A 13957-nucleotide genomic window follows, 5' to 3' on the forward strand; every position below is an offset into this window, starting at 1 on the left:
ACGGAGCATTTAACCAATAAGAGACGAGATTTGTAAATCGGCGACAGGGGCGTGTCTTTTTTTCCCCCACAGAGAATGTTGCCTTCTCAGGCAGTCGGAAATTTAGCAGTCTTCCAAGGGAATAATTAACTCGGTACAATTTAGTCATTATTATTTAAAAAGACGCAACAAAAATTGTCACAAAGTCAACATTAGACATAATTCCAGATCAATACTCCAAACAAAGTAACCTACTTAAGATTATAATTATTTGTACATTTACCTATATTACCATTTAGTGGAGAGATTATCATATAGTGGAGATACTGTACCATATTAATACACATTCACCCAGGTGAGCTCTTGGGGTTTGGTAAGTTCGTAGAAGATTCAGATATTTATCTTTAACCCTAAATGGCATAAAATTTCAAGGGTGCACTCAAAAAATAAAAGACGCATTTTTTTCAAAATTTGATTCAGTTTCATGACAAGTGGACAACAGTCTCAGCAGGAGGTTGTAGATGTAATTGACAGCTGCTGTTGATGTGGAGCAGGGGTCCCCAAACTTTTTTCTGAGGGCCACATAACTTTCCCCTTCTCTTCTGTTTGTAACAGAAAAAGTTTGACAATCATGAGGTTGCCTGAACGTAAAAATGTATTGTTTTCCAGAAAGCCACACTACCAGATAACCCTCTCTGGGTTCGGGTCTAGGATTTCTTTTTGGGGGTGGCCAGATAGGGGCACAGACTGCAGAAGGGTGGAATAGAATGTCACGCTCTATGCGTGTATGAAATAGTGACTGACTGTGTGTTCACACCAAACGACAATGTGAATTATCGCGTCGCTTTATTCGCGAATGACGCGAATATAAACATATTGATCCAGCGATCAAATTCACACGAATGAAGCGACGTGAAAATTCGCGTTGCGTTTGGTGTGAACATTAGGGCTGCAACTCACGACTATTTTAATAGTCGACTAGTCACCGACTATTGAAAGGATTAGTCGACTAATCGGATAATTATTATTTTTTTCTTAAATTTAGCATGAAGTTGATTTAATTGTGTAGCAAATGATAATAAACAAGAAAGATGGGTACAATGAAAAATACATCTTTTTTTGTACATTCATTAATTCAAAATACGTTTGTCAGGCACAGTCTGGCATAACGCTCAAGCTCTCTTTTATAGCGAAAATACGCTTCTAAAATGTACAATGTATGTCCTAAAAACCGTATTGGCTTGAATGTTACTTGAATCTCAACGAGGCGAGTCAGACTCCGTTTCGTTCAACTGCCTGACGGGCTTCTTTAAAGGTTCGTGCATCACCGCCATGATACGCAAGGCCTGCTTTGCAACCTTTACAAGTAGTCTTTTTATTCGCCGTATCCAGGCTAGAATGCTCCCAAACTTTAGCAGTTTTGGTGCGCGTACCTGATGTTGATGCTGTGTTCCTGTATGTTACCGCTCAGAGACAGAGACGCTATTGCGCATGAGTGACCTTAATAGTTAAGCTTAATAATGAAAATAGTTCATAGCTAGTTATCAATTTTATTATAAAATACAAATACACATATGGAAAAAAAAAGCAAAATGCATCTCTGAATTGTTCAGGGGGCTGGGCCAAATGTGGAGGCGGGCCGTAGTTTTGTATCCGGCCCGCGGGCCGTAGTTTGGGGACCACTGATGTGGAGTATTATTTCCAGATACACCTTTTATATTGTATTTTCATTCTAGTGTTATGTGATGTATAAGACATACCTCTAGTTTATTGTATCTTTAATTTCAGTAAAAGGTCAAGTTCCTATTTTCTTACCTCGGTTCATTTGATATTAAACATGTGATTTATGCAATTTTTTATCTTAATTTTCTCATTGTTATACGACTGTTATAAAGCCTCACATAACACAATATACAATGTCTTTATATGCACCTTATTAGACCTAGATTGCCCAAAGCAGCCAAAAGACAATGAATAGAAAAAAAAAACTCAAAATGGTTCAGGTTCAGGCTTGGTGGTTAAGCTGAGTTTTGTTCATGTTCAGATATGTGATTCGTCAGATGAATAATTATGTTTCCTCTATTTTGTCCTGCTGCATTAAAAAGACAATGAACAAAGTCCTCCCTCTCCAACAGACTCCATTGTGGTATTTCTGACCCAGATCCCTTAAATGCTGCGCTCCCATTGACAAGAGCTTACAATTAACAGTGGAAGGCATCAATATGGGTCTAAAGAGTATCAGTATGGAAAAAGCTTTCCCTACTTAGCAGCATCACTGACAGGTGCTGTGGACTATAGAGGAGAAAGCAGACAACAAAGTTTAGATACATATCTACAGATTAAAATTAGCAAGTAAGCAAACAATCACAGCACTTGCGGAGCAAATGTGAATGACTTACTTCTAAAGAGTTACACCTCATTGTGTTTGATACTCAAAAACTTTGCTAAATAGTGGGCACTAAAAAGGAATGTTATAAAAGACATTTCAATTTAAAAAAGCCAAATTCAAATTGTATTTTGATGTAAAAGTAAAGTCATACCACACAATGGCCTTGAGCGGTGCAGTTACACACGTAACTAACATTTAGGTAATCACACTGAGGCTAAATCACAAGAAACTTGTCCTCTTTATTCACGGTTCATGTCTTACATTTTCAAGTACAAAGTTAAAATGCCTTGTAATTAGTTCATATTCATACAAGAGTAAAATAATAGTGCCTTTTCATTACTACGACAAACTTAAATACAGTCATTTTAAAGACAAACTTGATTTATACTCCTAACAATATATTTTTTCTTATTTCAGATACAATTTTAGCACCTTTTGAAACACCACTAGTTCCTCCTTTTCCTAAAAGCTCATCTTACATTTAGTCCATGAGATGAGTGTCTGAATGCGCCGCAGCATCATATTTGTTGGTGTTGTGCATGTAATTCTGTGTAAAGAACAGTGTTTGGTTTGTATGTGATTGTATCAGTGTTGAAAACAGCGCATCGCTCAGCCTAAAAGCTGTCGTTAGGCGAACTGAAACATCATCACCTTGTCATCCATCACTAACAACTGACAGATGCCAATCAAAATATCGCTCACATTCCTTGTGATTTTTTCCAACTGCACTCTCAAACAGATACATGTTCAAATCACACCATTTATGTTGTCCATGACAAACATGTGAGCTGAAATGCAGCATGTAGTTTCCAACTGTTCTGGCTTGTGACCACTTTCAAAAAGAAGCAGTACCTATTTTTTAACCTATGACTTTTCATCACAGGTTTTCTATGTTGATGGAAGATGGGCAATTGGTCTAATTATTGCACCAAAATTGAACATGTGCTATCAACGTATATATAGATATATACACTAAAGAGAACATTCAATGCAAAGAGTAAAGTTACACATATTTCATCTTCTTTTCAAACAAATGTACAAATTCATTCCCAACCGATTAAATCTCACAAGCAGCTATGATCTCATTTTAAATCTCATTTGGTAAAAATCCTCCTAAATATTAAACATTCAATATATAGAAAGGGCTTTAATCTCTGTATAATCTTTATTTTTTATGTCAAATTTGTCATTAATTTGATCTTCTGGTCTTTTCCCCTTCCCTGCACTTTGTTTTTGTTATTCATAGGCTATGTCCATTTTAATCAGTGCAAATAAAAATATCCGAACACATGGAACCCGTACTGTTTTGAGAGGTCTAAAGAGAAAAATTATATTTCACAAAAGTCAAGAGTCATGATGGCAGCTGTGAGACTAACATCAGTACATCAACAAAGTAGTGGACAGATTTACATTTTGGTCTGATGTTGCCAGATTAATTCTTCCTTAGTGGGAAATGAATATCTGTTAAAAATTATTGGGCTGTTTACACAGCAGCCATTCTGACAGGTTGCCCCATGGTCAACACAGGTATTGGCAAATTTAGGCTCTTCCCCAATAACTCATCTAAGTATCCCCAAAATATACAAGTTGTTTTTTTGTTGGAGGGCCAGTGATGTTTTGTCCTACTCTCTTTCAGATAGAATTAGGATTTGGATTTAGAATGTTCATGGACAGCGAGTTAGAACAAATTTACTGTCAAATTCACTTTGCAAACAGCATATTTCAATTTTTATTTTAGAAAAATTAATCTGATGAAACTCCTTACTAATTAAAATTACTGTTATAAATAAAAATGCCATATAAAAATGAACGTGTGAATTGTTCAGTGAAATGAGTGATGAAGTCTGAGCTTCGTATTGTGCCTACTGGCATCCTGTCCAGGGTGAACCATGCTCACCCAATGAGAACAACCCTCTGACCCTAAACAGTTGTTGACGATGGAAGGACGGACGGATGGATGGATGGATGGATGTTTGGAAGGATGGATGATATTGTTCCTGCTAACTTGCAGGAATAGCTGTCACACACTAAGTACAGCAGAATTAACATAATTGCACCAGTGTTGACATAGTTATATGTTAAAATGGCTGCTGTGAAAAGAGTCTTTTAAGTCTATAATTAACAAGACGTTTAAGTTAACAGCAAGTGTTCACCTCATGGTGGTGCTAGTGCAGGTCTTCAAATTAAATTAAGATTAATCCTCTAATTCAAATTCCTCTAATTTCATCGCAGTTACATGATGGTTAAGAAAGTGAGCAGTGCCACTTGTCTTAAATGTTCAACTGGATCCTATCTTGTTTTTTTTCAGCACATAAAATTTATAACATCCTTTACAGGGGTGATGACAATCATGTTGGAAACAACAAAATGGCAGGTGGCATTTCAACTCATCTCCTGTTTGAGAGTGTCCTCAATGGTTCAACAATTTCTTCTGGCATCCATTAGTACAAAACAGCAAGTTACTACACTACCTGTAAAATATGCTTTCTCTAGCCTCTCTCTCTCTTGCACCCTCTCCTCTAGGCTGAGACAGAACTGAACTGAGAACCAACCTGGAACAGTACACACCCACACCCACACCCACACCCACACACACACAATAACAGATTATTATTGTCATTATTATTATTACCATTATTATCATCATCATTATTACGCCCTAATCTAACATGGAATCAGAGATTACACTGACGGACTGACATGCAGCACCAGGGGAGGGGTTTAGGGGGTTTGGGAGCACCAAGGGGCGCAGGGTGATTATGTCACACCCCGCAGTGCTGTCAGAGGCCTGATGGCAACAGGTGGCTGGCACAAACACAGTGTGTATGCATGTGTATCCATGGATGTGTGTTTGCAAAAGGAGTTTAGAGAAACATTTTCACCAAATGTATGCACATTTGTGTTTGTGTAACCTGCAAGAGCACTGTAAAAAAGAGCAGAGTTGAAAAAGCACCTGAAGGTCAGTTGAAAAAGCACCTGAAGGGTAATTGTATTATAAACTGAGAGTAGACATGATGGGAAAAAAAAAAAAACCTTTGCTGGTTTATGTTTGTTATTGGTGTTTGTCACTGTGTCAGCAGACTACATGTGTGCAGTTGTTTAGCTGGTCGGATTGGAAGGTTTCCTGGAAAGAAAGGGCCGACTGAGGACCAAAAGCACCAGACCGAAAGAGATTTCTCAAAAGATAGCCATGTTTAAATAAAATATCAATCAAAGGGACAATTACATCCAGGGTGTGAATTACAGCTTTGGAAACAATTTGTCACGAATCTGTCACATGAGAATTTTCTTTACCTGACTATTTAGATAGAAGGTCATGGAGAGGTTCATCTCAGCATGCATTGGGTAAAAGGAGTAAGGATCTGTTATTTAAACAGGGCTATCTGTTTCAGTCATAGGAAGTAGAAAACCAGCATAATGTCAGTGATCTAAAGGTATGTCTCTGGTTTCTGTGGATGTCGCTGCTTTAACTAGTGCACATTTTGATTCCCTGTCAAGAAAAGCAAGAGCTGGACTGCAAGGGCTCATGGATTGCAACTAAATAAACACTATCAGTCAGTTAAAACAGGGTAGCGCCAGGGCTGAGGCACACAAGAGGCTGTATTATAATTGGAAGGTTCAATGTTCAATCCCTCATTGACTCCCTTTTACATTGAAAGCTGCTGAAGTAAGACACTGATCTACTGGTATTTTAGTAATGCTTTGGAGGCAGAAATAATCTCATTGGATGAGTTAAACCTCACTGGGTGGAGATATACATATTTTTGGAACCAGGAAAACACTGTATTTGCCCATAGTTGATTGATTACCCTGAAGCCTCTTTAAGGAAATATAGAAATGGGTATGAGAGAATGTGGCTGACTACCACTAAAAAAATTTTTTTTTAATCGTCCCACGATGCAGAGCTGAAATTTTGATTCAAAATCCAGGGAGCAGACTTAAGCAGTGACATGTCACAATTAGAATTACACTATAGACAAGATGTATAAAATGTATTTGAACATTAAACATCTTACAAAATGAAGCGGCAATAATCCATTAGTATACCAGCAAGAGAATGCTACAGCAAATAAAACTGAAGGTATCTGCTTATTTTCATTGTCATAGCAGCTCATCGCCTCACCTGTGTAGCCATGAAGACAGCAAATGATTCCTCTCACCATCAAAGCTTAAAACAAGTTGATCCTCACTTAATCTAACTAGATCCTAGTCATTTCACAGTCACTAGTTTTAGCCTCTAACCATTAGTTTTAGTATCTAATGATTTCTGGTAACACTTTACACTAATGCTTAATTAACTGCTAACAGTTAACTAATGTGTCTAATTATCATTTACTAATATTTTAGGGGGAGTGGTCCTTAAGGAATACATGTTCCCCACTTTACAATAATGGTCACAATGTTTTAATTCCAGCAATGAACACAAGCAAATACATAAAAACTGTAACTGCAACAGAGTATAAATCACATCATTCCTACACAAGATCAGCTAATATTAAATTGCAATTACTGCCAAAAATATTACAAAAATCACCAGCAAATTATCAAAACTGTAAATTTTTGTTAAAAAAGTGCACAAAACATAATTGCTGTGTTTAAATCAGATGGTGAATGTTTAGTATTATAGTAGTATGCGAGAATTGCAGAATTGAGGTATTAAGAAATTACTGTATTCTGTTACAAAAATTGTAACCCAGTGACTTCTAACACTGACCCAGAATGGGAATGTCACCTTATTATCTACACTTGCGATAGAGATTTCTCTTGCCATATGAGGGCACTTTAAATGGAGATTTGTACAAGACAATCTGACTGTAAAAATTATTTCAGAAAGGCACATTGACATATATAGATCATTTGCAGTTACCGAATAACAAATACTAACATAGCAAAAAACACCCTCTCACCTCAGCTGTATCACTAAATCATATTGCTAGCAAGTCTGTCAGATAATATTTGGTATTACTGTTGAGAAAACCTTTTTTGGGGGGTCCCACTGAGTTTGAACTCATCTTGCGAGATTATGTTTTCCTCCAGAGCTCATCCTCAAAAAAAAAAAAAAAAGAAATTGTTATCTGTTTTAGTTGCAGTCAAGTCATTTAAGTCCAAGTTATCTTGTTCATGTTTTCTCTTCCAGGCCCTTGAGCACACACTCTGCCCTTACACAGGTAAGTATTTGACAAATAAACAGATCATAAAAATTCATGATCTATTCAGGCTTAACTCTGTTTGGGACACAAAACTGCAGCGACAGAAACAACCAGAGACCATTCAGTCTCCAAAAGCACCAAGACCAGTGAAAATGTTGTAGTTAAGTGGCAATGTTCGGACTCTATCACTGCCTGACCAGCACCACAAGTATTAGCTGGTGTGTATATTTGTATACTTAAGTTCATTGCACTGTAACACAACAGCAGCACTGTCACTATATATGAATACATTGTAAAGTGTTCTGGTTCTGAGAGATTTGTTGGTGTTGATGTATTCAGAGTGACTGAAAACCAAAACTTGGGGCGTCTTTAAAACTTTTGCACCCCATGGAGGTTAGAACTACAACTACTGTGACTCAATAAAGCCAGACGACATCAGTTTCAAGGTCAGAAAGGAAGTTTGTGTGTGTGTATATTAAGTACAGAGACCATGAACCTGTGTATGTGTGTATAAGTGTGTGTGTGTGTGTGTGTGTGTGTGTGCGCGCGCCTGCCTGGTCACCGGTGTCATTCTGCATCAGCCAACCTCCATGTACAAACTTTATACTGTGTGTGGTTATATGTGTTATTAAATAATGTTCCTGTTTGTGTGTGTGTGTGTGTGTGTGTGTGTGTGTGTATGCGCACGCATGTGTGTTTGTGTGAGTGTTTATGACAGAGTTGTTGTGTGACTAATTGCAGGCAAAGTACTCCTTGAGTGGGGCAAAGAGGTGTCTGATGACGGGCACACTCCAAGAACGTCCCAGCAGCCTTTGCCTCGCCAAACGACTCATGTTGGACACATCGGTGTAGTGGACGGGGAAACCAAACACCCTGGAGACAAATGTGAAATAAATTTTAGATTTAAATGCATACAACTTATTTTCATTAAAAAATTTAATTCAATAAAGCTTTTAATATCCCTGCCCTCAGACATCCTCTGAAAAGTAATAATTGAGCTGAAATACATTTCAACAGAGAGTTTTACCACTCTGGGGGGGGGGGGGGGGGGGGGGGGGCTATCCCAGCTATCATTGGGCGAGTCACAGGGTATAACTTGGACAGGTCACAAGCCCATCACAGCAGTGACAGATAGAGACAGACAACTATTCACACCTTTGGGTATTTTAGAGTCTCTAATTGACCTCATTTGTATGTTTTGTTGTGTGGAAAGAAGCTGGAGCACCCAGAGAAAACATCCATAGGCACAGACAAAACATGCAAACTCCACACAGAAAAGTCCCAGCTGATAGTCAAATTCAAACCAAGAACGTTCTTGGTCTGAGGAAACAGTGCTATCCACTGCACCACCAAGTTAAATATAAAATTTGAAAAAAGTGTATACCTAAAATTTAAATACATGTTAAAACGCAGTAAATCAAGAGAAATTGCATTCAAAAAAATTAATTTATGCAGTTTTTAGCCCAGATTCTGTTAACAAATCAGTGAATACTGAAACTTTGCAGATGTCATCCAAAATGATCCTCATACACACATGCATGCACGCAAACACATACACTGTACCTTTCCATCTCAGTACACCATAGGATGTCCTCCTTGTTGTCCATGTAGACAGGGAAATGCTCATCTTTCCCCTGCTTCACAGAGTTGGAGCGAGTCGTTATCGTACGCAACTTCTCAAACTGGAATTTGCATCCACAAACAAACACACACACAGAAAGACAGGTGCATGCACACATACACACACACACAAATTTAAATTTACTTTTATGTGACACAGGACATTTCTCTATGCTCACAGCAGCAATACACCCCACAATTTTCAGTTTTCCATCCTTCTACATCTTCATAAGAACATAAGCTGACACTGACACCGCTGAGAGTGGGCAATGTCAATGTTTAACCAGCTTTAAATGTAAGCTTTTGTTTTATTATTTTTTTGTTTTCCACCAAAAAATTCAGACACACAAGCTGAATCATTGCTGGAAATTTATCCAAATATCACACACACACACACACACACACACACACACACACACACACACACACACACACACACACACACAAGTGGATACCTTGGCTGTGCGGCCATGCTCGAGGCACTCTTGTAAGTCCAGCTTGTCATTCGACATAGGTGTCAAAGGTCTGAAATTAGCAAAATATTGACAAGAAAAGAGGAGAAATATCATTAAGATTGATGAATCTGTGATAGATTTTGATGTATTGCTAATCAATCACGAAAATTTTGTGTGTACTTATGTATTACCTGGACATGCCTGGCAGGTTTCCCCAGAAATATCGAGCTCTGTGAGCAGCTGAGACTTCCTTCGCATCGATCATCACTGGGTTACACTGAACAGAAAGGGCAGATTACTAGCCATCCTCTGTCTGAAAGTGAGACTCTTTCAAACACCTTACAGCTAGTAAAATAACACACTGTGATGATAATAGAGAATATCACTCATATTTCAGGACTGGCTTTCGTGAAAGACAAAAAGGGCCTTTTATTGAGCTTAAAATGTTTTATTAATCGTGTTGACAGTAGATAACATGTCTTATGTATCATCTATACTATAATTATATCATCTTTGTCAGGTAATCTAAACTCATGAATAAACATGGAAAACAGGAAAATGCAACATTAAATTATATTATGAGGCCTGGGTCATAATGCTGAAAAATATATTATCACATATTTAAAGATGGTTTAATTCAATTCAATTGATAATACAATGAATGAGGATTTTTCATGACTTAAACTTAATATAGATTTAGAGAAAAAAGGTTGAATTTAATCCCTTTGTCTCACAGAAGGTTATCTAAATGATTGGCTGCTTGGGTGTCATATGCAGCACACTCCAAAATCTAGGGATAAGATATGTGAGTTAAGGAGAGCGCACGCTTGGGTTTGTTCATGTCACCAAATTTCATGGATAATGTGCTTTTGTGCTGATTTTCATTTAATTAATTTTAACTACCGAAACTGCATTGAATCAAATCAAAATCTTTTGAAAAGTGTTCTCATTGCTGTAGTCTTCTCATTGCTAAAAATTTTCTCATTGCTATCTATGTTATTGATAATTATTTCTATTGTTTCATTGCCTATGTTTATATTTTATGCTATACTCTTTAATTTTATACGGTTGGTTGATGACACGTTGGCTGAGGATTCCATCATCTTCATGTACTTTTACTTGCCGGGTGCATTTTTTGGGGGGGTTTCTATGTAGGCTACTTTATCTTTGATGATCTATAAATGTGCTCTGTGATTAAAATGTTTTATAGAGGGGAGCAGTTTGAATTTTTCACTAGAAAATCCACTTGAAATCTGAATCATGACAGGGGAAATCCTGCAACCACAAGAGGGCAGCAAAGCTGTGTGTGATTTGACATGGTAAAAGCATTAAGTGTGTGAAGTGGTACTGGTCTTTTAAGCTTTTTCATTCTACCTCTAAAAATCGAGAGATGTCCCGCTTGTCACTGACTCCCATGGCAACCACATTTTCAAAAAGCCAAAAAAATGGCCGCTCATCGCCTGGCTTTGGTCGAGCCTCATGGAGCAAACGGTAAAACTCAAAAAACAATCGGCCGGTTCCCTCTACATGCGGAAACAAGGAAGGAAATTTTTTGAACATTTAATTTCATCTCACTACTGACATGCTGTCTTATTATTTAGTAATATTAAATACTTATTTTTAATTGATGATAATAATGATAATAATAATAATAGCATAAAATAAAACTTATTTTCGCTTTTCAACATACACAGAGATGTATTAGATTGAGAGAGAAAAATGAATACAAATAAACAAGAAAGAAAACTGATTCAAAGACCCACTCTGACCGTAAAGGCCCTTCCGCGCCGGGTTGACTATGGAGAGGTCATTGCAGGGACTTCCTCCGATCACCAGGTCAAATGGTCCCCATTCTTCAATCTAATGGACAAAATATGAGCAGGTCAGATAAGATGTGAGAGATGTCCCCAAATTTTACCACTGATTACTACACCTGCCATGAATATTGGATACTAAAGAGAATTGAACTTACATGCTTGTGGGTTACATTGCGTACATCGCCCACATACATGATGCGACCCTGGTGTCGCACCATGCCAACAGTGATGGAGTCTTCACACACCTCGGACGCAACATACTTATCAACCTGGATGCCCAAATCTTTAAGTACCAACAGACCTGAGTACACCCCCCCCCCCCCCCCAACAAACAAGGACACAGACACACATATACACATACACAATTTCATCAGAATCCCAGCAAAACCCTCCATTTCAAACATTTTAGACAAATGCTGAGCCAGGCAATATTGGAATGTGTCCATATGTTTCTTTAGCAGGTAACCACATGTCTGCAAGTACGCTCACACACACCTGTGGCAATGCCATCAAACAGAGATAACACTCTGATTGGTTGCCTCTTCTCTGCTGCAACTGGGGGATACAATTTGGCTGGCTCCTGAGAGATGAAGATGAATGAATCAGATTAGACAGATACAGAACTATTTACAACACATTTGTTTTACACATGACGCTGATCTGCAGAAAAAAATCAAAAACTGAAAACATAATCTGTTTAATGTTCTTTTTTCGTCATATTTCATAGTTGTATCCCTGTGAATTACACTAAATTACAGCTCCAGCTGACAAGTACTCCCTCACATCCCTATAAATCACCATGTACCATTTAATCGGATGCATTCTGTCTCCTTTTTGCAGAGATAATATGACTACATATGAAGATATGGAAAAGATTAAAGATAAATACATCATCTAACTGACTTAAATATGTTGTCAGGCAGAAATGAAATAACTGTCTTCATCTGGTTCAATATGGAAGCATTTAAACTAGTCTGTTTTTGATGTCAGCATGGTGGTGCAACGGTTGGCACTGTCACCTCACAGCAAGAAGGTAACGGGCTCGGGCACGGGATGTTTTTGTGTGGAGTTTGCATGTTCTCCCTATGCCTACGTGGGTTCTCTCCGGGGACTCCAGGTTCCTCTCACAGTCCAAAGACATGCAAGTTGGGTCTAGGCTAATTGGATACTCTAAATTGACCGTATTGACCGCATGGCTATGAGTGTGAATGGTTGTCTGTCTATATGTGTTGGCCCTGCGATGGATTGGCGACCTGTCCAGGGTGTACCCTGCCTCATGCCCGAAGGCTGCTGGGATAGGCTCCAGCCCCCCCCCCCCCACACACACACACACACACACACACACACACACACACCCCAACCCTTAACAGGACAAGCAGTAGAAAATGGATAGATGGATAGATGTATGGGCTATGAAGAAAACTTTAAAAAATGAAAATCCAGAAATTCTCTGACTTACAAATTCCTGTTCATGGTTGTTGGCAAAGAAATGCTGTAGTCTGCATGGCCAGTCCTCCCGTCGCCGCAGTAACCCATAGGTGCTTCGGGGCCCGCACATGTAACAATTCCAGGGGTCTTCTTTGATTGCAGCTGCTGCTGAGCCAGCTCCTACCAATAAATCCACACACTCCACACAGAAACACCTGTGCATACACACATACACACAGGGAGCTGTCACATGTTGTCTTTGTACTTATAAGACAATGAGACATAAATCTAGTGATTTTTTAAATACTGTGTCATTAATCACTTACACTGTATGGCTTGTATTGATGCCCTGATGACCAATTGATTGGGACAATATTTGAGATTTTTTTTATAGATCTACATTAGCCAATGTATTAGCTAATAAAACTGATTATATATTATATATGCGAGCAGCAAAATTTTATGTCATTCCTCAAGTAGACTCCATGTGGGCGTAGTCTGTGCGGAACATTGTTAATCTATTTATGAATTTAAGTATACATATTTTGTTATCTCTCAATATTTTTTTAATTTTATCTAAGAACTGAGACTGTCTGGGTTTGGTTTGAATTGATTAGATTAAATCTGGTCTGGCAACAAAAACAAAGTCCACACAACTGCTGTCAATTTCTGCTTAAAGTAATTGTTTTTTTTTTCAGGTGTGTTCTGCCAAACTGTGCGTCAACTGACCTACAGCAGTTGTTGTTGCCACACATGAGCACTTCCCTGCCTCCACAGCAGATGGTGCAGTAGGACTGGTAGCCATCATCATCGTACTGGTAGGCACACTCCAGAAATGAGTTCTGTGGTGTCAGAGTGAAAAGTTGAATGACTTTGTTGTCACAATGACAGCTCATATTAAGAGGGTGTTTACAGGTGGTTACAGGTCAGAACAAGATGAGTAAGCAGTCTGTACCTAACTAAGCTATGATATGTTGGGTTATGCTAAGTTTTTTGATGATCAGTTAATTCTATTTTTGATGATAAAATCTCAGAAAACAATTGAACCGTCTAAGATATTGCTGTGACACGATATCAGAACCAAATTTTCCACGTACAAAAACTCATTTTTCATTACAT

At 38.2% G+C, this 13957-nt stretch overlaps 1 protein-coding gene across 11 annotated transcripts in view; it reads right to left on the minus strand.

Moving 5' to 3' along the window:
• Positions 1–2586: 2586 nt before the first annotated feature.
• LOC147242713 (DNA (cytosine-5)-methyltransferase 3A-like) overlaps positions 2587–13957 on the minus strand; it is a 61431-nt gene continuing 50060 nt past the window's right edge. For 5 of the 11 annotated variants that reach the window (XM_086189064.1, XM_086189055.1, XM_086189057.1 and 2 more), the window contains 10 exons: positions 13568–13680; positions 12870–13053; positions 11906–11990; positions 11566–11711; positions 11357–11453; positions 10968–11116; positions 9785–9870; positions 9594–9663; positions 9082–9200; positions 2587–8391 (listed from right to left, as the gene is read on the minus strand). In XM_086189064.1, the coding sequence (XP_086045190.1) occupies positions 8250–8391; positions 9082–9200; positions 9594–9663; positions 9785–9870; positions 10968–11116; positions 11357–11453; positions 11566–11711; positions 11906–11990; positions 12870–13053; positions 13568–13680 (1191 nt within the window). In that variant the 3' untranslated portion in view covers positions 2587–8249. The remainder of the gene's footprint in view (positions 8392–9081; positions 9201–9593; positions 9664–9784; positions 9871–10967; positions 11117–11356; positions 11454–11565; positions 11712–11905; positions 11991–12869; positions 13054–13567; positions 13681–13957) is intronic. The other 6 variants (XM_086189066.1, XM_086189062.1, XM_086189065.1 and 3 more) reach the window with 4 other exon arrangements.

This window comes from Aulostomus chinensis, chromosome 20 (genome assembly GCF_037954235.1).
Source record: "Aulostomus chinensis isolate RoL2024-O1b breed Wild chromosome 20, RoL_Achi_v1.0, whole genome shotgun sequence".
Taxonomy (NCBI): domain Eukaryota; kingdom Metazoa; phylum Chordata; class Actinopteri; order Syngnathiformes; family Aulostomidae; genus Aulostomus; species Aulostomus chinensis.